Raw genomic sequence first — 26,520 nt, forward strand, 5'->3', positions numbered from 1 at the left:
AGTAGATAGTTGTATGTCATAGCTGCACATCCTTCTAGTTGCTGTATGTGGGACGCGGCCTCAGCGTGGCCGGAGAAGCGGTGCGTCGGTGCGCGCCCGGGATCCGAACCCCGGGCTGCCAGCAGCGGAGCGCGCGCACTTAACCGCTAAGACACGGAGCCGGCCCTAAACAACTTTTTAAATAGATTTATTTCATCTTGCTGTAGTTTTCTAGTAGCAAGCTGCTCCTTCAGATATAAATTGTTTTTTGGGTTTCTGAATTGTTGCCAATGTGAAAAGGAAGAACATAGTAAGTAGATGCGAGGCTGACAGTGCTTTAGTGACTTTGAGCATTGTTTAGTATAATGGCATTTCTCGTTTCAGATGCAGCAGTATCAGCAGGCTTTCTTGCAGCACCAAATGCTAGCTCAGCATCAGCAGTCTCAACAACAGGCATCACCTGAATATCTTACCTCCCCTCAAGAGTTCTCACCGGCTTTAGTTTCTTACACTTCATCACTTCCAGCGCAGGTTGGAACCATAATGGACTCCTCTTATAGTGCCAATAGGCAAGTATTTTTCCGTGAATGTAAAGGGAATTATTGTGGAAGTGGGTATGATGTGAAGTAGAGTCACTAAGTGGCTTCTGAACTAATTTAGAGTCCATCTTTCTGTAGAGTCCCCTTTTTTCTGTTACTAGTCCTCTCTCTGGTCCCTGTGTATCCTCATCCTTCCTTGCATTTCCATCAGTTAATTGTGCTAACTGCTATTTGCAGATAAGGCTTAGCAACATGTAGCAGCATTTAAGGCTAAGGAAATTATTGGCTTATATTTTAAGACAGTCTTTGTAATTTAAGTAGAAACAAAACCCTAATAAGCTACTTTAGTAGTTTTAAAAAAAATCCTTTAGACAAGTGAATTTAACTTTTTCTGCTTACATGTTATTACTTTCAATTAATTTGATAATATTTACTCCTAAAGATTGTCTAATTTGGTTTAATTTAAACAGGTACAAAAATTTTAATGTGTCATTTGGTTATTTTTTAAGATGATAATGATACAGCAAGCTTATTGTTACCATAGCATAGTGTATTTTGGTTATTCAGATACATTGGTTAGTAGGGTTATTTTTCATGGATAATTCACATTGAAAACATTACAATAAATTAAAGAATTGTGATACAAATTTTCTCAAACTTAGATTTGATATGGGGAGTGCTTTAGGATTTTGTAATTAAGAATTGACCATTATGAATACTTCCTAATATTTTTAGATATGAAGGAGGAAGTAGCTGTTAGAACTTACTGAAACACTAAAGAAGTTCTCGTACAACACTATTTCAGGATATGAAACATTAGCTGGGAAAAGGTGTTTTACAAACTTTGGCTAGGAGTTGGGCGTGAGAACCAGCAACATCGGTAGGTAGCATACTTGTTCACTGAGCATGTCATGAGATGGTTAAATTATACAATTTGGTGCAGTACACCTCCCAACTTGTGTGTGTGTGTGTGAGAGAGAGAGAGGAAGGGAGAGAGAAAACAAATGAGTTTATTGAAGTGCTTTCCTAAATCAAAAATTGAGGTGCATAAATGATGACAAGTATGTCTAAGTGGAGAGCAGGCCATAAGATGAAAGGTTGGTTTCAAGATCCAGATCAGAATTTGCCAAATTCTTTCTTATTTGCCTACTCCAGTTACAATTTTTTGATTTACCCATACAGCACCTTTTTCTTTAGTAAATTAATAGCATTATTGTAAATAATATTAAAACAAATATACATTTCAAACAAAATTAAAGCCCCTAAAATATAATCTATGAAATATAAGTAGCAATCTATTAAATTTACGAAAAAAACATACCTGAAAATAAACCCCTAGAGATAAGAATGGAATAGTTTTAATCTTCATTAAAAATATGATATTCTGCTCGATGTTGTTTAGTTTAAGGTACCAATGAGGCTGTTTTGTTAGTTAGATATATTCTTTTACTTTTGATGTTAACTAACGTCAAAAATGTCAGTTATATCTAGTATATGTAGTTGGAAAATACAAAGAATCAAACTGTCTTCTCTGATACAGCATATATACTTATGTATACTTTGTATTCTAAAGGATACCAACCTTTGGAAGCCAAGTTGTGTCACTGATGAGAATGAGTCATGAATTGGAAATCCTGTATGAGACAATTCATATTAGTGTTTTATAGCATATGTACTATCTAAACTTCTGATTAGTTATAAAAGAAGATGAGTATCTAAAGATTTGAGGCACATGTAGGCATACAAGGTGCTGATACCTGTAACTCATGTGAATTACCAGAGCACTGCCTACTTAAATCTCATGGCTGGTGATACTGTTCATGAAATCACAGGTGTGATATGTTAGATAAGTATTTTTTCCTAATTTCTGTGTAACTTTAAAATAAAAAATTAGTTTATCATCAAAGTCATCTTGCATACCCCAGTTTGGGAAATATTGGGTTGGGTATCTGTGAAAGGGTATAAGACTTGTTTTACTCCACTCCTGTGAAATTATGTATCGAGGGAGATGGGAGGATAGAGCAGGAAAGAATAATGGTTAGATGGGTAGAAACAATTCTATACTCCGCAAATAAAAGTTAGGAACACATGGGGCCAGCCAGATTGCATAGTGGTTAAGTTTGCGCGCTCCGCATTGGCGGCCTGGGGTTCATGGGTTCGGATCCCAGGTGTGGACCTACGCACCACTTATCAAGCCATGCTGTGGCGGTGTCCCATATAAAGTAGAGGAAGATGGGCATGGATGTTAGCCCAGGGCCAGTCTTCCTCAGCAGAAAAGTGGAGGATTGGCAACAGATGTTAGCTCAGGGCTAATCTTCCTCAAAAAAAAAAGGGAACACAGAACATCCCCCAGGAACACTGCTCCAGCCACATTTGGTGCCTCAATGCTGCTTCACTAATATTATTCCTATTTAATATCAGTCTTCACCAAGGATTATATATTGAGCATAATATCTTCTATGACAATTAAAAAGGTGATCTGTAAGCAAATATTCTTGCTTATGACTAAGTCAGTGGAAGATGAGAATTGGGATTAAATGTTTGGCTCTAAGTGTATAAGAGGTATTTGAGTAGAAATTAAGAAGCGAAGTAGTTACTTAGAGGGAAATGGTAACTATTTGGTTAACATGATTATTTCCTTTTCTTTCCCACTCACTCTTCTACTAAAATTTCTACCCTTCCACTCTGTTAATATATTGTTAGTATGAATATTAGAGAGTATTACCATGTAGTATTCAAATAATAGTTAAATAAATAAACATCTTCTATGCATATATTATCTTATTTCCTATGATATAAACTGCCCTGTTGTATTAGTTATTTGTTGCTGCATAATAAATTACCCCAAAAACTTAGTGGTTTAAAACAATGATAAACATTTATTATCTCACACACTTTCTTTGGATTGGGAATTTAGGAGTGGCTTAGCTGTATAGGTATCTCCAGGGAAGGGTCTCTCATGAGGTTGTAGTTAAGATGATGTTGGCTGGTGCTGGAAGATCTATTTATAAAATGGCTCACTCACATGCCTTTGGGCAGGAGGCCTCAGTTCTCTGTCATGTGGATCTCTCCAAAAGGCTGCTAGAGTATTTTCTTTGGCAAAGCCAAAGACTGTTTTGAACAAGGAATTGTTTATTCTGGGTTCTCGAAGGAGTGGTTGAAAAGAGAGGGCAAGAAGGAACCTTCGATGCCTTTTATGACCTAGTCTCAGAAGTCACATGCTGGCACTCTGCCATATTTCATTTGTTAGAATCAAGTCACTAGATCTAGCCCACATTCAAGGGCAGGGGAATTCACTTCCACCCTTTGAAGGGCGGAGTTTCAAAGAACTTGGTAGACATATTTTAACACCTGTTTAAACTGTAGGTTAAGGCGATCCCCCCCCCCCCCCAGATTGAGTTACAGTCTACCAAGAAGAATTCATAAATTCATCTCAGGAACAGGAAGAGGATGATTCAGATAGGGAATCAAAAAGTACTGACAGGCAGGAGGGGGAATGGCCATTTCTCTTTGAGTTTTAGTCTCTCTGATCAGTGTTTCAAGGACTCCGAAAGTCTTTGATAGTTTTGGAATTAGAGATGGGATTCTGTCCTGTGGAGACAGGCTTAGACCTTGATGCATTCCCAGAATGAGTTCTAAACTGAATAATGTTTATTATCAAGATACCTACATTATATTTACTAAGAAAGGCTGTCTACTTGTTGGTCAATTACCGTGTTTATTTTCCTCCAGCTTTCAATAACTGTTTAAACATTCCATTCTTGGCTCAGCTATACTGAGGGGTCTTGGACTAGGGGATTAAATGGGCAGCTTTTGCCCTCTCTGTCCTTTCAAGACCTGTGTAGTGGCAATGGAAGTGTGCTCCCAAGGGGAAGAGGATGAGTCAGGGTTTGAAAAATTGAGATACTTCTTTAAAAGCAAATAGAGATTCTCCCTCCATTACCAATGTTAAAAGATCTGGATCTGAATTATGAAATGAACTTGACAACTTTGTTACAATGCCTCGTGCCTATGCTATATTTCCTGGCTAGGCTGAAGGAGAGGTACCCAGAGATTCTTAGGCTAAGAAGTGTTTAGACTCTCATCTTCTCTTAAAAGCCAAGAGGCCTATTAGATAATTTGCGTAGAACCAGTGGTCCCAGCCTCCAGAATATAGATACTTTAAACACCATGAATGATTTATTATGTAGAAAATAACCCTCATCTAGTTTTAGCTAATTCATAAAGCAGTCCTAGCAGTTCATCTTTTGTTGGTAGTTACATGAGAATGCCTTTGTCAAAAGGAAAATTATTGTGGTGTCTCTAGCAGGACATAAGATCACCTTACTCAATAGTGATTTTAGAGTGATACTGTTTGATAGGGCAACTGGTTGTCATTTTAAGGCTCATTCACTATGATAATAATAGTTAATATTTATTGAGTGCTTATTTTATTTTATTTTTTTTACCAGACACTGTTCTCTTTGCTTTACATGTATTAAATCATTTAATCTCCTCAGTAACTGTATGAGGTAGATACCATTCCTCCTGTTTTCCAGGTGAGGAAGCTGAGACACAGAGAGGTTAAGGAACTTGCCCAAGGGTACACAGTTAGTGATTCAAATCCCAGGTGGCCTCCCTCTCAATCCATGCCCTTATTTGCCATCTCCATCATAATAAAGTGATCTGCTTTTATAAGCATTTATAAAGTATGAACTAGGGCACTTTAAAATTTTCAATCCTAATGTTTTTTTCTTCTTTTTCCTCTCTTAATTATTATTCTAGGCCAATTGCTGATAAAGAGGCAGTTGCAAATATTGCAAATCAGAAGAACATCAGTAACCCACCTGATATGTCAGGGTGGAATCCTTTTGGAGAGGATAATTTCTCCAAGTTAACAGAAGAGGAACTGTTGGACAGAGAATTTGACCTTCTGAGATCAAGTAAGGGACACTTGAAGGCTTATTTTGCTTCACAGTAAAATAACAGGTCTATAATTATTCAGCAAGGCCAAAGACTGTTTTGAAGTGGTAAAAAGAAAATTCTTTTTGTGCATTTGAGGGCAAAAATCAGGCCGTCTTCTTTTACATATACTGTCGAACTATGTTGTGTGCATTAGAACTCAATTGCTTGATAGTAGCTGTTAAACCCAAGATTGCTGATAATACGCTGATTCCTAACACTTAGATACTGCATATCTTTGAATGTTAAATTCAGCATATCTCCAAAACATGGCATATTAATGTTCAAATAAAAAGGGAGATATTAGTATCTTGCCTTACTAATCGTTTTGCAGCTCTGTTTTCTTGCACACTTAGTAGAAGATATTGTGGGTCTGAGATGCCCTGTGAAAGTGCCTGAAAGAAAACATGGGCTCCTACATTATGTTAATGTTTTGTAATGCCCTTTTAACGAGTGGTGACGTAAAAGGGCTGCTTTGTTGTCCTGATATGGCAAAAGTTAAATAAATTCTTTTCCACTTTAAATCAGATATCTCAATGTTTTTACTTGAAATCATTGCCTTTTCTTAAACTACCTAAAATATATGTCAAACCTCACCATACATATTTTAGAGAAGTTATTTTTTGGAAAAGGGATGCGTGGAGTGTTTTGAGGAGGTTGCAAAACAGGAGCAAAAAGCTCGCTTCTGGAGTATGTAGATAATTTTCAGGTTTCTGAGGCTTGTGTGTGTGTGTGCGCGCGCACGTGCATGTGCACGCACATCAAAGTGTGTTTTCCCATTTTGCATGTGAAAAGAAGGTCTTAATGGTCCCTAGTTATAGTTTCTAGTCTCTATTTTGTTTTAGGTAACTGGCCTTATGAGAACATTTACTAGATGAAATGCTTTGTTCCAACTGATATATATTTTATGTAAAATTTATAAATGCCCTGAATTCATGTAAGAATAGTTGTTTGGGATTTAAATTTGTATTTTACATATTGGTTATATGACTATGAAAAATTGATGATTAAATGCAGATATAAAAATGAGTTCTGAGCCTTTAATAAAGGTTTGTTAACTTTGGTGAAACCAACCTTATATCTTTTTATTAAAAAAATTTTATTTTAAACCAACTTTTTTGTTTGGCATTTTTCCTACAATTTATGTTGAGTGGCACCAAAAGCAAGGTTTTAAAAAAGGAAATAAAGTATCTCTTTCTTTTGTTGGGAATGGCAGGGAGACACAGCGGGTAATCAAATCATTATAATTTATAGGATTATTTTTAAAGCAAAAGGTAAAATTAAAATATCCATTTTAACGTGTTCTGAACAGGATAGTAACTAATGGTTTGCTAAATCAGTATTTTCTACTCTTTGGATAAAAACTCCTTTTTTTTTTTAAATCAGTTTATGGAATAGGTAAAGTATTCACATTATTTTGTACCTTATAAAAATGTGTTATTCTAAGTTCCCTAGAATTTGTAATGACAGCCAGTTGTATTTACTTTGCATAGGCAAGAATGGTATATAAATATTCATGTATACATAACTTCATGGGTTTAGCATATAAAACTCTTAACCAGCTATTTGCTTTCCAACTTCAAAGTCGGATAACGTGTAATTTGTGTTTGTATTTGTGCACACATGTGTGTGCCAAAGAGAGTTCAGACTTCATCGAGGTGTTAATTATGGAAAGATATTGAATTCTAAATGAAAGTGCAGGAGGAACTGTATCTGAAGGTCAGCCTTGGAGCAACTCAGCCATTTGGAAGACTGCCTAGATGGTCTCTGAGCCATTGAAATCACTGTCACAAGGCTGATGCACTTAAATTGGCACATGGCACTAGGAAACATGAATTCTGATCTCTGACAATGCCATTTAACTAGGTTGTAATCTCAGTAAAGTCACTTAACTGCTGTCTCACTTCCTCATTTATAAACTGGCTGTAATGATGCTTATCTCATAGGGTTGTCAAAAATTTAATGAGATAATGTGTTTAAAGAGTCTGGGCACTCCATAAATGCTACTTCCCCTTTCCTCACCTTCTGTATAAGTCTTTAGGCTCTGACTTCTGAGGTTATTGCCCTTTAACCAGCATTTAAAAATTATATCTAAACTATAAGTTTCTCAGCTGATAATTTAAAAACCAAATTAGAAGGGGCTTTCTGGGCAAACACATCAACAGCAGAAGTGACATACGACAGCAAGGAAGGAGATGGAAAAATGTCTGTTTTTCCCTTAATAACTGATAGTCATAAGGGGGTTCAAAAAAAGGTGAAATGTCTTTAATAAAGTTTATAAAGAAATCAATAATGTATAGAGTATAGTTTAGAAAGATTTCCTCCCAAAGTTTTACTTAACTGTAATATTGAATCATCTTTAGCACATCTTTAGCAATAGGTATCTAATATTTGGCCTACTTGATAGGGTTTAAATTACACTGATGGGTAAAAGACCTCTTCTGAAACCTTAAGTTTCAGTAGAAGACTAACAGTGTAGTGAAAATTGATTGTTGGTCATTACTGGTTGGTTCCTCTGTCCTCACAACTTTTCCCAAAATGAATAAGTAAATTATTGATGCATTTGAAATATCAAATTTACTTTTTTTCTCAGTATAGATATTTATCAACAATTTTCCAAAGTCCTTTCTAAAATAATTTATATTGGTTTATGAAATGCTTTCCAGTGAGAAACTGAGTACTTTTATTTTGGGTCCTTAAAAATATAGGCATTGCCCATGTAATGATTGTTCAGAATAATATATTTCCATTTGAGGTTTTATTTTCAAAATGGTATATGGTTATTTATTTTTTTTTAAAAAAAGAAAAAGGATATGCTGTTTAGGAGATAGTTTACTTATGTGTATTATCCAGAAAGTAATTTTAAAATCTTAATATATTTTGAGACACTAAAATTCCAAAATATTTGACATTGGTAACAAAAAGTGTTTTTTAAATGATCTTTAAGAAAACAGTTGATTCATATTCCAGTTGGCAAGGGATTTAACATATAAAATAAACCAGATTCTTCTTGCTTTTGCTTTCAGTGTAACCGAATATTATTTATAGTTCAGAATTTTTTAGCTGCTCCTATTTAAGACCAAAACACTCAATGAAAATTAAGCATTATTAATAAAGCTGTTCTCAATGATATTTTTTTCTTTTCTTTTCATTTCTTTTCTCTTTTCTCTTTTTTGTTCTTTCTTTCTTTTTTCTTTTTTTTGCACGAGGAAGATCAGCCCTGAGCTAACATCCATGCTAATCCTCCTCTTTTTGCTGAGGAAGACCAGCCCTGAGCTAACATCTATTGCCAATCCTCCTCCTTTTTTCCCCTTTTTCTCCCCAAAGCCCCAGAAGATAGTCGTATGTTATAGTTGCACATCCTTCTAGTTGCTGTATGTGGGACGCCGCCTCAGCATGGCCGGACAAGTGGTGCATCGGTGCGCGCCCGGGATCCGAACCCGGGCTGCCAGTAGTGGAGCACGCGAACTTAACCACTAAGCCACGGGGCTGGCCCCTCAATGATATTTTTTAAAGTTTAAGCTTGTATTTTTCATTGTATTTTGTACAAAACATCCAGATTAGTATATAAATTTTAGAAGTCTGTCATAATATTTAATCCATTAAACACTAATTAGAAGACAGGTATTTGCTTTGGAAAGATTTTTAACTTGCATTTGTTCAGATAGCTGTGTAGCTCTACATGTTAATTAAAAGTAATACTTAATGGAATATTATTTTTCTTGTTGATGGTGGATTTATTGTTTGTTTAAAATTGCATGAAAATAACTAAAAGGGAGAATAGAAGAAACTAAAGACTGTGGCTGCTTTGCAAATTCTACTGAATATGTTGTTTTCTTCTCTGAAGCCGCAAAGTGAAATAGATATAAACATGTGTACATATAATTAGTTTGTTGTAAAACATTAACTCTTACTATTTTAAGCTAATTCAGGTCTATTATTGTTCCTTCAGCGCAGAATAACAGAATTTTTCAAGTATGATAGAACAGTTTCAGAAGTATCAGATGAAGACTGTACTTTTAATGCTTATTTATTACCTTTTTGGCTATTCAAGCCATTATCCATATAAGCTGCTGAACTAACTTTTTAGAGTATATTAATTTTCTGATGATATTATGGAGCATACTTTGATTCTAGGATTTTTAAAACCTGTATTTTTTGCCATCTGTATCAATTAAAATTCTTGAAAAGATATTGTCTTTATTCACCAACACAATTCTTTTGGGAAGGCAGGAGGAGGTAAGTTTCTTATATTGGATAAATCAAGTTCAAGTTTTGCTCTAATGTAAAGAAAACCAGTTATTTGAAAATGGAACTTAAATACATTTTAGGGGTGACTTTGTATTTGAAAAGTAACTCTGCACACCATTTCATTAGTTTTTATTTTTATAGATAGTTGATAATTTGAAAAATTAATGTGTGTATTTATTTTGTATTTTCTGCCCTGGGACCCACATTATCATGTGAAGTTTAGAAATCTAAATGATTTTTTAAAAATCCTCCATGGGAAAATTGATTCTGTGTTTTGTGGAACAATGAGAACATGATTTATTTTATGAGTTTATTCTGATTCCTGTTTTGAGATAATTGGAGAAATGAACTTTGCATAGAACAGTCTCTCCATATTCTTAATTATGGGGACCCACTATATAAAAAATGCTAGTTTACCCCTACATGATAATGCTTGTGCTCTTGTCATAACTACATGGTGCTGTTGATACATTTACCGTGAATTTGCCGTAGATTGATGGAGATAAGACACCAGTGCATGAGAATTCAAAGAACCTTCACGGTAACTTTTCATTTTTATATGCTAGGAATCATTGGTACAGTAGTGATTTATAAACCTGGAAAGTATGTTAAAATGTAGATTCCCAAGCTCCTACTCAGATAATCTGATTCATTAGGTCAGTGGTAGGGCCCAGGTGACTACATTTTATACAGGAATCCTGGCAATTAGGATGCAAATTGTTTAGAAAAGAGTTTTGTCCTAATTTAGACCTAAGTACCTATATTTTTCTTGTTGTGATTTTTGAGAATGAGGGCTCTTGGATATTGATATGCTGTGGCTATCACTCTTAGACAGTCTCTCCCATTTGTCCTTCCCCACTCCCTCTTTCCTTTGTCCTCACTCTTGTACACCAGAATTTGGGAGATGGAGATAGGATGGGGAAGTCTAGGAGGACTCTGATACAAGGAATAATCCCTCATTTTACAGTTACTCTATATATGTTTTCAGGGCCTGATAAAACTGGTAGCCACAGGTACCTTCACTGAATCTTAGGCCTCTTCTTAAGGTTTGCTTATGGCTTCTCACCACGATAGATTAAAGACTCTCTGTTATGATAAAGTATCCCCCAACCTTATTTTTTCAGAAAGATGCTATGGGACTAACTTCTTTTTAATAGGCGCTGGACAGTAAAATACGAAAAAACGTTTCTCACGGTACAATCAGCATTTGTTACTGATTTCCTGAGTTACGTGTACAGTTAATATTTTGAAAAAGAACACCTAAAATAAACTTTCATTGTTATCCATTGCAGTATGAGATTTGAAAAGTGGCTCTTAGGTTTTGGAAGTTCTGTTTGTGCGTAAATCAATTGTCAGATGTGTTGCCTTAGCAAAATATTTATTAATCCTTCAAGAAAATTTTAAGTAAAATTTTAAACAACCCAAAGTTTCACATGGGTATTGCAGAGTTAGTTTTAGCCGTAAAAGCTGATGATTGTATCCATTATCATAAAGGCATTTAAAGAATTAGTTGTCCATAGCAGTAATTAAGTGTATTCAGGATATTGTAGACTCTAGGGCCTCGCCTTCTCAAGAGTTTGTTCCCTGGACCAGCACTATCACATAACCTGGGAGCTTGTTGAAGTGCAGAATCTCAGGATCCATCCCAGAATCATCCAGTCAGAATCTTCATTTTAACAAATCCCCAGGTGATTGGAATGCACATTAAATTTGAGAAGCGCTGTCCTAGGAGATTGCTGCTTTAACTTGGGGCTTTTTGCTTCACTCTGAAGTTATAAGTGATTTTTAGAGAATTCTAATTATGTTTGGATTCTTCCCCCCACCCTGCAATCCTTTAGAACTCAAATGAAACCAGCATAATTTACCCATAGAATTCCTTAAATATGAAAGGTGTAGTCCTGGGAATGCTTAAAATATCTGGAAAGGCATCCCTGATGGTATGCATTTGATTGCTAAGAATCAGGATAGAGAGACAACTCACAAAAATCCGGAAGTTCTCAACTGATGAAGTGCCTGCAATGTGCAGAGTTTAAGAGCAGAGGAAAGATAACTACTACTAGGTAATTCAAATACATCAGCTCTTCTTCAGACACACCAGGCCTGCTCCTGCCTCAGGACATTGGCTCCAGCTCTTCTCTGCCTGGTGTGTTCATCCCCACATGTCCACTCCCTGCCTCCTGGAAGTCTTTTCTCACCTGGTCCCTATTAGAATCACTCTATTTATTACTGCAGCCTGTGCCCACTCCCTTCATTCCTTTTACCCTGCACTACATTTTTCTCTGTAGCTTGTTTTTAACATATTGCATATATTTCTCATTATGTTCATTGCTTATTATTTGTTTTTCCATGCCAGCATATAAACTCCATGAGGGCAGAGTCTTCGTTTTGTTTGATGTTGCATGCGCATTGCCTAGAGCAGTGCCTGGCACATCCTAGATGCTCAAATATTTGTTGGATGAAATAATAAATTCTGTTGTTAAGGGTTTTAATTTAGTAGAGAAATATCTGTATCTTTGTATCTGTGTATGTGAATGGTTTAATAATTACAAAGTAAAAAGAGAAATGTACAATAACATAAAATATAGTGAATTACTTTTTATTGCTATTGAGACATAGGATTTACCTATTTTATGAACGACTGACCATTTGCAATATTTTCTCCATATGTATTTTTGGAGAAAGTCTGCCAAATATGTCTTTCTTTAGTAAGCTGGGTGTAAGTTCAGGTCCAATATGTTACAAGTTGAAGACAACTGGTATTTAAATAAAACAAACCAAGTTATTTATTAGGTTAATTGTATTTAGTGAAATCTAGCCCTGGGATTATATAGTTAAACTTGCTTTTGTAGCAACAAATATGTGTTAAACTCAGGACTGCCCCCTAATACTTATAAAAATGAATTCTGAATCTAATATTTTTCAAAAAGGCTGTTGCTGTGTTTAATTTTTACTTTTGTTTATACTGTATACTACTTTTTGTTTTTAATTTAAAGACCGTTCTGTTTTTATTTTATTTTTTGTTTTGTTTCATCTTATTTTTGCAGACAGGCTCGAGGAGAGAGCTTCCTCAGATAAGAATGTAGACCCACTTTCTGCTCCACATAACCATCCTCCAGAAGATCCCTTTGGTTCTGTTCCTTTCATATCTCACTCAGGCAAGTTACATATGTAACATCATCACTACCATTAAAAATACACACGACAACAATAAAAACAACAAAAAACCTTATTAAATATAAAGCCAAAGTAAGAATTGGGTGTTTGTTACAGAAAATAGAATAGAAAATTATTTTAACCTTTACCCATCCTAGTCTTCCTAATGTTGTTCTTTCCATCGGATTATTCAAGTGTGCCTTTTGCCAGCATAGAAAATGCTGATTTACATAATAGAACTGTAACCATTTCTTTTTACTTTTATTGTTGGATACTATTGAAAAAAATTCATCAGGAAAATATTTCTCCCTTTTATATATTTAAAATACATTTAAGACATTTTTATACCTAGATTTTGCTTAAAAATCCTATATTTTTCTAGTTTATGCATACTCTCTTGTAGCTGCATTTAAAAATATTAATGATTTTGTATTTGTCACAGTCTTTTTGTGACAGATTACCTACTCTTTTCTTCTTACATCCTTGTTTTGATTTCAATCTACAATTTAAATATTGTTGTTATTCACCACTTAAAAATATTTGTAGTATTATTTTCAAAGTAATTACTCAGTTAACACTGTTGAAGATACTAGGATGGACTAGGATGCCACTTTGGCATAATGGATTTGTGTATGTATGGTAATAATGGAAAAAATGAGTTTAATCTTAGAAAAGGGAAATATATTGAAAGAAATCCTGCTTCATTAGAAGGTAAGGGTTTTGTTTAATATATTCAGGGTAACTATCAGCCATGTTCTTTGGTTCTGTCCTTTTTATTTCTCACTCAGGCAAGTTACATATGTAACATCATCACTACCATTTAGAAAAATATATGCAAGAGGGAACAACAACAAAAGAAAAACTTATGAATGTAAAACCAAAATAAGGAATAGGCGTTCGGGATTTCTGATGAATACACTGAGGCAATGTTATAGCTTTTCAACTTTCGGATTTGGTTATCCAGAACATACGGCACAGTGATTAAGGGTGTTTCTACATACTGTCACATTCCATGTTTTACTCTTTGCCATTTATTGAAAACAGTCCATATTCTTGTCATTTTCTGCTTGCTTCCCTGCAATCATCTTTTTCATGAATGACCTGATGTCATTAACTGGGGAAGACAGTTTACTGTGTCTATTTACTTAATCTGCATAGATGTACTCCCTCATACCTCAATACCATAGTCATAAAAATGTTATTGCTTTTTTTAAAAATTATAATATCTCGAAATGGCCTTTATAAGCTCTCAAGAACATAGTAGTCATTGACTTCAGATACTTATCTATTTGTGGCAGAAAGTGGTTCAGTATTACCTCTTTTTCCTACTGTAGAAGGAGTTGCATAATCCTTTGCAGGTTTGCGCTATCTATGCAGCTTCTTCTCTGTTCTTTAAGAGCTTCTGAAGGAACCCTGGGGAATGAATAGTGGAATTATTACCTATTATTATTACTACTCTATTATTACTAGAGTAAGCTGCAGTGATTTGCCTTTTCCCTGGGCACCCTTATTTTGGGGTAGGCCTAGGATTTTTGTAGTTAGAAATATGCTCACAGATTTGAGCTTGATTGCTGCTGTTGTTATTTTGTTTTTCTTTTTACTGTGGGTATTTAACTTCTCTATTAGATTATAAGCTTTTTGAGGGTTGGAAACGTGAATTGTCTGTCTTTGAATCCTGCCCAGTAGCCAACCCAGTAAGTACCTAATAATATTCATTGGATGTATGAAAAAATTATGACTATTCCTAAAAATTCATACTCCTTTGTGTTAGGACAGTGACCTCTGATATAATTGCTACCCCTCCAAAAAATCTTCTTAGATTTAGTGTGAACATGAGCATTATGGAATGGTTTGGTTATGAAAAATTGAGTTCTTAGACTGAAATAAAGAAGGGAGTGGTCACAGGAGAAATGTGCGTCCAGAGAAAGCAGAAAAGGTGGTCACTTTGCTCTACTAGCATTGTTAGTTTATATTTATCAGCACCCAAATACATAATTAAAATAAAAATTTAAAAATAACTTATTGCCACTGATGTATTCATTATTACGCTTAGAAATACTTATATATAATTTTTTGGTAAAAATAAAGTATTTGAGGGCATTCATTTTCCTATAATAGTAAAATAATTGAATCTACTAAGACAGAAATTAAGTTCTCCATAAGCTTGAGGAAGAAATTGGAAAAATAAAAAGGAATTGTATCCAGTGAAAGTATACTCCACCTAGCATTGTGAGCATCTGGAAATCTGTAGGACTAGGACAGAAGAAAGGCAAAAAACTACTAAATATATGTGTGTGTGTGTGTGTGTACGTACAGAATGATACGTATATATGATAAACCATCTTACTTGAATCTGAGAGTTGACAATTACTGAACATAATCTTAGGTAAACCATATAGAAAATGATACTTGAGAACAAAATTAATTCAATCATGAGGCAGAAAGCTATAAGAATTTAGCAAACTTTAAGTTTACTGGTAAAGTACATTTAAGAAGAAGGGCTACTGTCCTGAATCTAATGTTCCTTACACTGGTTTTATTAGGAATTATGCTCTTTTTATTTTGAAAGAAAAAATTTCTGTTAAAACTTTTAATCTTTGAAATTGTAAGCGATTAGTTTTTACTTTGTTTTATTCAGTTTTCATAATTTTACAAAATTATTTATAAACTAATTTTTTAAATTAAAATAATAAATGTATGTACCTTAAAAAGTTGAATTTAACAGGTTTATAGAAAAAACATCACTTCTCTGCCTGCTGCTTCCGTGTCCCCTTTCAAACTACTCAGAGCTAATTTTTCTCTTCTGGCATTTTAATATATCATGCTTATTCTGCCATTTCTTCCCCCCCCCCACAATTTTAGATAATATCTGTGGGCTTCCTTTTGTGGAAAATGAGGATTTAGATTAGTTACACCATTAGCCCTCTCATACACACACACAACCTTCCAGTTGTCCTTCCCCTATCCTTCCAGTACAGTTTTGATGCAATTGTTGGTTGTCATCATTCAATGTGTATATTTTTTGAATATGTAAATATTTGTTACAACTGAGGTCCATTATATCATGATTATAATTCATTTTATTTTTCCTGGAGTTAATTATAATTATGTTTATAAAAATGACTATGTTTTTCTTTCCTTTGTTTTTTATGTACTCTGTCATTGATTGATCTCCATTTAGAAGTAAATTTCCTCCCAATTTAAGGTGGCTGTCATTTTCATTTTTACTTGGTTACATGTCTCATGGAGTTCTGCAGTTGGAATTAGTTACTTTCTGTGCCTTCCACACACTTATCTTTCTAGTATTTTATTTTACCATTAGTCTTCCTGAGAATTCCTGGGTCTCCTTTCTTCCTCTGTCTTGGTTTGTTAATAAAGCAACTCTTCTAGTAGTTTCTTGAGAAAGTATGCATGGGAGGAAAAATTTTAAACTTCGCTGCTTAAAAATATCTTTTTTTCCTAAACTGAACACTTGATTGGTAATTTGGCTGGGTAAATAATTCTATGTTGGACATAATTTTCCTTGTGAATTTTTGAACCACTGCTTCGTTGTAGTCTAGCTTAAAAAAAAAAAAAAAAGCTTCAACTAGAGGAATAGCTACTCCTTAGGCCCCTAACCCTAGGTCCCATATCCTCCACCATTTACAATCCAAAATACCGTTTTCTTCAATCTCTTTAATAGTTGCATGTACTCCACATGGGTACAACCTGCTGGCCTACCTTAGTTTGTTCACATAGATGCGTCTTTCTGATTTGCTTGATGCCTTAGCTGTGATCTCACTTTCAGACTTTTAGGAAGCTTAGCTGAATTTAACATTTAGGTAGATCATGTCTTAAAATGAATCAAATTTAGCTTTTCCTCTTCCTAGTTTTAAACATTATTTTATCGGCAAAATTAAATTTTGTAATTATCCATTTATGCAAAAAATCAAATAATTGTATCAAGAATCTGTTTGGTGTTGTATATAAAGGTAATATCTTATTCCATAAGTATATATTTTACTAATCATAGAATTATATTTACCTTTTATGTCAGGTTACTAAACTGATATTAGTAGTGTGGTATATCATAAAGAACGCTGACTTTGGGATTTTAAAGCCCTGGGTGTAAATCTTAGTTCTGTCACAGATTAATCATGTTAATTAGGGTGTTGCCTAATTTCTTGGAGTGTTTCTTTGTCTTAAATTTAGGATAATATCAGCTACTTGATGAGATTATTGAAAGGACTGAATGAGAGAATATTATACAAAGCACACACATCCTCAGTGTTGGTTGCTATTGTGGCTGCTATTGTTGGTAGTGTTATTAAATAATATTTTTACTACTTACTACTAAATTCCAAAATCTTAGTGTTAAATAAGTTTTGCAGCTGCTATCCAACTAGCAGTAGTACAAAGTTCCAGTAATAGTAAGCTAGTATTCTCGTAACCACTGAATGAAACTGTTAAAGTGTAGAACCTGTTTATGAAGCCTTGCAATAGCAAGAACTGTTTTAATAGTGTCACTTCTATTTTTATTAAAGCATTAATTACTAGTATTCACTACAGTTTATACATAAAAATCATATTAAAAGCATGAAATTCATTCCCTGCCCTGAAACCCACACACCCTTCCTTCTCCCTAAGGCATCTTTTTACAGGTAGTCTATATACCAACATATGATGTGTGGCTCTGTGAGTTTTAGTGCGGGCTACCTAATTTTAATAAACACTCACAACTTCTGAAACATATAGTATTTGAAGAATTTTGTTGACATATAGGCCATATTAATTAGATCACTGAAGTTTTATATTTCTTACATTGCATTTCATTTTTACTTGGGTTTGGTGAATTTACCCTACTTTCTCAAACCCCAGACCCACCTCATGGGTCTCGTTACCTAGTAGGAAGTTAAATTGAGTTTAGGGTTGGGAAAGGTCACTTTATATATAGGAAATATTTGTTGGAACGTAAACTATTACAGATTGTCAGTCCAAATGCTGGGTCATTATATAAGCCATGGTGAGGTATAGTGTTTATACCTTTATATCTTGTATGTAATTCTTGAACATCAAGAATTTCTCTATTCCAGGATGTCAGCAGTAATGTTTACCAGTTATTGAATTCTACTGTATACATATACTAGAAACTGAGGCTCAGAGAGGGTCAATGACTTGCTTAAGGTCAGATTGTTTATATGTGGGAATCCAATTCTCTCTGATTCTAAACTCTGTTCTATAAATAGTAGCAAAACAAAAGTGTTAAGTGGCCTGTTTTAAATAAAAATCTACCATAATATGAGTAACAATAGAAATGTCGGTTTTACAGCATTTTTAATCTGTCTGGGGAAGACTTTTCACAAGTATGATTCTCTTATATTCAGGCCTTGTCCACTTGGCCTGTCTTCAGAGAAATAGTACAGATTTTGATAAAACCTTCTAATCCACTAATCCCTGGGCCTAGCATGGTAAATTGCTGGGAAATGACAGCTACCAATTCAAAGTGAGCTCTCAAGTCATACAGCCCCTCCCTTATACCCTAAATGATCAGACAACAGAAGGCATGTAATTACAATAGCAGTTTCAAGCCATTCATCCTCTATAATCTGATAATGAAGAAAAGAACATCAAAATTTCCTTGAAACTGGAAGCTTCTTATATGATTAAAAATGTACTACCTGTTTTATAACTAAAAGAACTGTCCTCTAAAAGATGGAAACCCGATTAGAAGAGTGGTAATATGAATAGTGTGATGTAAACATGCGCTTCCCCCCACATTTTTTTGATGTTTTCTAAATATTTTGAATCTTTTGATATCGTTTATGAAGGTTCATTTATGTGATTTAAGAACACATCATTTGTAATATTTATTTAAAATATTGTGGTATTAACCAGGATCTCATTCTTTTCATGAAGTATTTATTTAAAAGAATACTGTAGTAAATATGTGAAAATTGACTACAAATTTTAGCTTTTGAGTTTGGAATCCTCTTTTGGACTGTGCAAGACTATGATGTCTTTGAAATTTTAACATCTAGAAGTTTCATTTTATGAAAACTCAAGCACGGAATGGACAAATTCATGTTCTTATATTCATTTGGTGGATTCGTGTTCTTAAATTCATTTGGTTAGGTAAGCTTGTGCTTTAGAACCTGTCAGTTGTTTTTACCTTGGTCAGTCATTTTCCAGATCACTAGAATCAGGATTAGTCCATGGGTTTCACAACTGTTAAAGTGAATGATAAGCTTCTTGAAGTCAGTTCAGGAATTGTCATTCATCTTTGTATGCCATATAATACCTTGATGAAGGAATTCATTATCAAAGTATACTTTGGTAATCTAATATATTCTTTCTCTCTCTATTTATATTGAATATATTTGTTCTCTCTCTCACACACACACCCTAGTATTTAATGAGCTTGCACTAACTAAAGTGAATATTATTTAATGTTAGGCACTATCAGGTAAGTTCCATTATTGTCCTTATTTTATAGATGAGGAAACTGAGGCTTTTTTGGTTATTTATCTTCTGTGGATTTTGTACAGTTGAGTGTTCTTTCATTTGTTGATAAAGCCTTACAGTATTTCTAGAGCTTAACCTTACAGAGTATAAAATACTCAACACAAGGTATTTATCGTACAGTTCAACAAAACACTATTTGCTGAAATAGAATGAGCATCAGTGCTCATTCTATTAGTTTTTTTTTTTTTTTTTTTTACTTTTCAGGCATAGCTTTGTAAAGGGGAAACAAAAGAAATGCAAGACAGGTCTGTGGTTGTATTTGTAGGGAGTTGATGATAAGCTATATTGACTGTTTGCTGGTGATGGTATTCTATTGGTAGTTTAGTTATAGAACTTACAGATGAGAGTTTTAAACTAGTGTCATCAGCAGAGAAGTCACTATGGCCTGAATGTATGACCTTAAACTTGGGCAAGTCATTCAACTTTTCCCTAGTTTCAAATTCTTTATTTATAGACAGATTGGATTATATCTCTAAAAGTCCCTTCTTGTTTTTTGCTTTCAAGATATGGTTGAAGCTATAAAACAAGATTAAGGTCACCAAAAGAAAGAAATGGAAAGAGAAAAGAGAAAGCCGAGGAATGAGCATGGGGGGTAACTTGCATATCTTTGAAGTGGTAGGAAGTCATGACAGTGATCTGACATGGAAAGCAAGGGAAACATTTTTGAAGATGTGGTTAATAACAGTGAAGAGAAAAGATCATAGCAAACCTTACAGAGCATTTTCACCTTAGTGTTGTCGTGGGAGTCTAATGGTGGGGAATTAGAAGAGAATGTATGAAAAACTCTTGGCACTGCATTTGTGCACTTGACGATATTAGTTACGATACCCTCGGATTCATTTTTCAATACCGTTAGAAGTATATAGTTGGTACTCCATAAATATCATGAAATGATACTATAATACATTAGTAATAATAATATACCCTTTTACTGAGTACTTAAGACATGGCAGCTTACAGTGTTGTAAGCACTTTCCTTGTATTCTCACCTTAATCCCTGCTACTACTCTCTGAGGCAGATACTATTGCTATCCCTACTTCACAGACGAGGCAGGTGAGACACTAAGTAATGCATGACTCCAAATGAGAACACAGGTCATCAAAGGACACTTTCATTTAGTATCCTCTGCTGATGAAGGAAGGGAAGTATGCTGTATGTTTTTATGTAGACAGTAAATGGTTAATTTGGTATTTCCCTTATTTAGTAAATGCTTGTTATTTTACTGACAGTACTGAATAATTGAAGCATTACTTTAGTTAGCTTTGAACTACTATCTAGAAATTCTATATATGAGATATATTAAGCCATAAAGCAGTGAGAAAAACTTCAATCAGTGGAGTTTATATGTTTAAATAAGTACTAGCTCTGTTGATACTTACTTTAGTGACTTCCATTGCTCTAACTTTTTTTTCAATACTTAACCTGGAATTTCCCTGAGAGACAGTTTACATGCCACACAAGAGAATTTGAGATTTCATAACCTCATTGCTGTTCTTAATAATTGACCCAAATCTGCATTGTCTATCTTAGTCACTCATCTTATTCTCAGGATTTTGGCTGTTTTCAGCAATCAAACCCAACCTCAAAAGATGAGGATTACTCAAAAAGCTGAAATTTTCAACAGTTTGTAGTTCTAAGGCACAAACAGAAACAAAGAATATCCTGACTGGAAGCCATCAAAATATCATTCTAGGGGCCGGCCTGGTGGCGTAGCAGTTAAGTTTGCGTGCACCGCTGTGGCGGCCCAGGGTTCTTGGGTTCAGATCCCGGCACGCACTGATGCACTGCTTGTCAAGCCATGCTGTGGCGGTGTCCCATATAAAGTAGAGGAAGATAGGCATGGATGTTAGCCCAGGGCCAATCTTCCTCAGCAAAAAGAGGAGGATTGGCATCGGATGTTAGCTCAGGGCTAATCTTCCTTAAACACACACAAAAAAATCATTCTACTGTATTTAGTTTAAGGAAAGGAGAAGGCCCTACTTAGCCAAAAATAAAACTTGCTCAATATATGAAATTTTATATAATGTTTTACCAAAATCAATTAATAGAAGATGTAATTGAGGTGTGACCCTGGGCACATTCTAGACGTTTGATGATGCTTTAAAACGTGTTCCTAGTGCTTGTTATAGCTCCCTTTCCACCTACTTGAAAAACAGCCATTTTTATGTTAATACTACAAATCTCAGTAAATATAGGGATTATTAGGATTTAGGATATATTGAATTATAAGGCAACATATTTAAGCTATACTTCGGGGAAATTAACTTAGGCAGTGAAATAATCCTGATTTAAATTTCATAGTAAATCAAATGTGTAATATTTACTCTAAACAGCTTGAAGAAGCAATCTGGCACCAGGAGCAAATACTAGGAATATCTGAATTCTTTTTTTTTTTTATTACAGGAATATGTTTAGGCAAAGAAATAGATTATAAAGTTGATGGCACTCTTAGCTATGAAGTCACATTTTAAAGTACTATACATTGTACAGTTGGTAACCAACTTCATAACTTGTAAGTAATACTTATTTTGGCAGTCTTTTGTGTCTATGGAACAGGACTAAAAGCCTTAGAATATAATGAAATCGTTTTTATTTTTGTATAATTCCCATTTCTTTCTCAGTTCTATAGTTTCACCATGAAGAGCGGACGATTAAGTAGATTGCTGTTACTACAGAAAGTGAAACCTTATCTACTAGGATCGTTGTGACTCGAAGCTTGGAGCTTAACTTTTCCTCTGCAGGAGGTGCTAGAGGAGATGACTGCGTGTGCTTAAACGGTGCTTAGTGGTGCTTAACATTTAAGTTGCTCTTAGTCTGCTCTCAGAGAGGCTCATTGCTGCTCTTGACTCTACAACAGTTTATGAAGGAGTAGAAGGATGAAGAAATGGAGAAACATTTAAACAGTGTCAGGGTGGGTTGTGAGAATGTGGGAGAAAAAAGGAATTTGGATAAATTTTTTTGATTGCTTGATTTAATTTTATGAAGAGGAGACAATAAAAGAAATAAAGCCAATCTGTGTACACCAACAGAAAATTTCCCCAGTTGCCCACACTTTTCAGGGACGTAATCTGAAACCACAAAGATGGCATAGATGGTTGTATGTCTTCTCTTGCTCTTTTTGAAAATAGTCCTTTTCAATTTCTTATACTGTACTCTCAACCATAGCTTTTTAAAAATCACAGATATGGTTTCCGGGATCCAAAATGTACCCTTGTGGTATGTGCATATACATTTGTTTGCCTACTTATTTCTGGCCAGTTCTAAAGTGGACCTGAACTACTCTTGAATTAGCTATAGAATTGCACCCTCCTCCCTACTCTTTCCTCTCATTTAGATTCACCTTGAACCACTGAGTCCAGAAAAGTTGCTAAAAGGTTGGAGTATGATGTATGAGATAACTGAGTTTGGCCTTGCCCTGGAGATGATGATGATAGTTAACTTTATCGAGTGCTTATTATGTGTCAGGCACTATTTTAAGTGCTTTCTTTACAGCAATCCTAGGAAGTAGAACCTGTTGTTATATTATTTCCTCACAATATGATTATTTCCTCATAATATGGTAATATACATATTCCTTCATATTATGTATGAAGGAACAGAATAGTATTTAGCTGTGATCTTGTCAGAGATTTTTACTGAGTTAACTTTACTAGCGTTGTATTAATTATGCATAAGGAGAGAATAACAGTAAATTGATAAAGTGAAATTGATATTAAAGAAGGAGAGTTTTCTTTTTCTTTTTTCCTCTCAAGGAAAAAAAACATGATCATGGTTCTATTTAAAATGTTGAAAAACTGGAAATAACCTAGAGGTTCTATAGGTTAAAATAGTTAAATGCTATATATACAATGTTTTATCATGTTTCTATCAGCATTAATAATGGACTGTATTGATACCTGTAAAGACACACTAAAAATGGTAAGTGAAAAAAACCCCACAAATTTATATCCACAGTGACAATTAACAAGAGAGATCTGTATAGCACTTTATAACAAAGAAATATATGTGTCTTAATACAATTTTGAGAAGCTGACAAAGGGCAGACAGAATGAGAAGTAGAAAGTGACAAATGTGTTTTGGAAAGCAATGTTGGCCAGTTGGGTAAAGGAAAGACTTAATTTGGAAGACTGGGATTAAAATATAAGAATAACAAAAAGCAGGTCAATGGGAGGACTCTGTACTATGTTAAATGTTCCAGAAGACTGTTAGGAATAAAACTCTGCCCTAGAAATGGAAATTTTCCCAAAGAAGTTGTAGAGCAGCACTTTCCCAAAGTGCTCTTTTACAAAATTGTTTATAAAGGTTACATATAATTAAAAGTGTTTGTAGTGAGGCAAATTTTGGAAATCCTAGGTTTCATAAAATTAACCAGATTCTTTTGTGTAGAACTTGTCAGCCCCATTAATAGAATAAACATTTTCCAGGTGAGTAGGGGTGGAGGAAGCACACCTCATTTCATAAAGCTACCTGCGACCCCAGAACTGTTTGGTTCTTGTGGGAATAGTGTTCTGCAGAATACACTTTGGGAAATGTATTGGAATGTTCCTGGAGGTGTCCATCAGCAAGCATGAGGGGTGCACATTGTGGTTCTCTGTGGGTGGGTAAGTAGTTTGAGGGGGTAATAGGTTAAAATATATCTTAGAGGACATATCCAAAGTGAGGGATGATCGCAAGTCTCAGCCATTACATTTTTTGCCTTTGAATAAAAATTTATGAAAATAAATTCTACAGCTAATCTAAAAGTAATCTTTGTTTTTAAAATCAGAATTATGCTGTATGGAGAAGTCAAACTTGAAAATCTGCATTTGATTTGGTTTTAATCTGCTGGGATTTAAGATAAGCCTATTATAAATTTGTAAGGATACAGCATGTAGCTCTTGGCTGGTTTGAAGGAACTGGCAGATGAATAATGGATGAAGGTTATATTTGTATTTAAGTGTAACCTGATGAAATTCTCTACATCTTCTCTCCCCCTCAGCACTCAGCCCCACTAGATTTCCTCCCCACTCCTCACTTTAATGTTGCCAACAAATGGCATGAGCATGACCAGGGCCATTTTCTGTCCTCAGTTCATTGGCCCTCTTTGCATCACCCAGCTGAGTTGTCTCCTCCTTTCCCTGGAAACACTCTCCTCCCTTGGCTTCTGTGATATTGCACTCCCCTGGTTTTGGTCCTTCTCTGTGGCACCTTCAGTTTGCTTTGCAGGTTCCTCTGCTGACTTCTGAATGTTTTATACCTGAGGGCTCGGTGTTGGATCCCCTCTTCCTCTTCTGTACTCTCTTCAGGTGATTTCCTTCAGACTTGTGACTGTCTACATACCCTCTGCGTGGTGATGACTCCAAATCTGTTTTCTGCAGCCAGAAACCAACCGTTGTGCTCAAGCCACAGATATCTGCTTGCACTTAATGCCTCACAGATACCTCAAGCTTTGTGTCCAAAACCAAATTCTTGATAATCTATACTTCCTGATTTATTCTTCACTCTCTTCTGTCTGTGTTAATGGCACTACCATGCATCCAGAGTTTTCCTCTTCAGTCTCTAATTCTTCCACTTGTCTATTTACCCTGCCACCATCATCTCTAACTTGAATTCCTACAGTTTCCTCTTCCCTGATCTCCCCACTTTTGCACCCCTCTCTTCAGTCTTTTTTCTACATGGCTGTGAGTTATCTTTTTGAAATCTAAATCTGACCATGACACCCATTTTAAATAAAGCTTTGTAATGGCCTCCCACTATACACTGAATTTAGAACAAAATCCACACTCCTTATCTTGGCCTTAAAGGGACCTTCACAGCCAGGTCCTTTCCCCTTTCCTGCCTCATCTTGTACAGTATTCCCCTTGCTCACCGTGCTCCAGGCACACTGGCCTACTTTCAGTCCCTCAAACATGCCAAGCTCTTTCTTGAATTGGCCTTTTCACATGCCGTAGCTTTTATTAGAGCAGCTTTCTGCCTGTCCTCTGCATGGCTGGCTCCCTCTCACGGTTCAGTCTTAGCTGTCATCTCCTTAGGGAGGCCTTCGCTGACTGTCCACAGCAGGTTTATGCACCCACTGGCCCTGGCCTGGGGACTTGCACCACGGCTCTGTTACTCCAGAGCGCCAGTCACAGTTTATGTTTACCCACACTTGATTGTAAACTCCTGAAGGCTGAGACTGTGTTTGTTTATTCACCAGTGTATGATCAGTATTTAGCATGGAGTAAAGTGCCCTATAAAATGTTTTACTGAATCAAGTAAAACAACGCAAGTGACTGAATTCTGAGCTAAAAACATCTCCAAATGTAAAGGGTTTATTTTTCTATGTAACTTTCTTTATTGTATTCTGAGTATATTGAATATGTATTTATCCATAGCGGTGAGCCTAGAGTAGTGTACTTATCGATTGTTTCATTCAACAAATATTGATGGAGCACAGTGCTAGTGAAGAGATGAATGATATATGAGGTAAATGATAAATAGGCCTTTGTCTAAGAGCTCATAATCAAGTAGGGAAAACAGATAAGTAAACAAATAACTGTAATATAGTCCAATAGGTGCTACAATTAAGGCTTGTACTAGATTCATCAGGAGCACCAAATATGGGTATTTTTCGAGGCGTGCCTCCGAAGGGCTATGACATGGGCTGGGTCTTGAAATACAGCCAGGTGCACTAGGCAAGTCAGGTGGGAGTGGGATTTCATACTGAGGCACAGTATTACAATGGTAGAGACACGTTGAAACAGCAAAGTGCCCCTTGACACCCAAATCTATTAGGTTCCTGTTTCTGATAGGAAACATTAAGAGGTTGGATAGCAATACAGCTCAAAAAAAAAAACTTTATCCAAATCTAGTCAGTTTCTGAGTTTGAGTAGGGAGGGTTGGGGTGTGGCTATAAAGAAGAATAGCCATGGGAGACATCAGGGTCTGAGGGTAAAGATGTGGTTGGACAGAATCCAGGTAGAGAAGGCACCCTGTGCTGGGCTAAGGGCTGGGCTTTGGAGAGCCACTGAAAGGTTTTAAGCAGTAGCCACATGATTAGTGTTTCAGAAAAGTCATTCTGGTATGGTGTAGCGGAGCAGTTTGAGGGATATGGGACTGGAGGCAGGCAGGCAATTGTAGAAGCTAAAGAGTTGCTAGATGAGAGATAAGGAGGGAATGAAATAGACAACTGGCAGA

General features: G+C 35.4%; 1 protein-coding gene across 2 annotated transcripts in view; it reads left to right on the plus strand.

Moving 5' to 3' along the window:
* Positions 1-26,520, plus strand: part of BMP2K (BMP2 inducible kinase) — a 128,179-nt gene that overhangs the window by 94,364 nt on the left and 7,295 nt on the right. Inside the window, exons 13-15 of one of the 2 annotated variants that reach the window (XM_058547344.1) lie at positions 364-548; positions 5,283-5,440; positions 12,755-12,865. In XM_058547344.1, coding sequence (XP_058403327.1) covers positions 364-548; positions 5,283-5,440; positions 12,755-12,865 — 454 coding nt within the window. The remainder of the gene's footprint in view (positions 1-363; positions 549-5,282; positions 5,441-12,754; positions 12,866-26,520) is intronic. The other variant, XM_058547345.1, reaches the window with a different exon arrangement.

The sequence above is a fragment of the Diceros bicornis genome, chromosome 8 (assembly GCF_020826845.1).
Source record: "Diceros bicornis minor isolate mBicDic1 chromosome 8, mDicBic1.mat.cur, whole genome shotgun sequence".
NCBI classification, from domain to species: domain Eukaryota; kingdom Metazoa; phylum Chordata; class Mammalia; order Perissodactyla; family Rhinocerotidae; genus Diceros; species Diceros bicornis.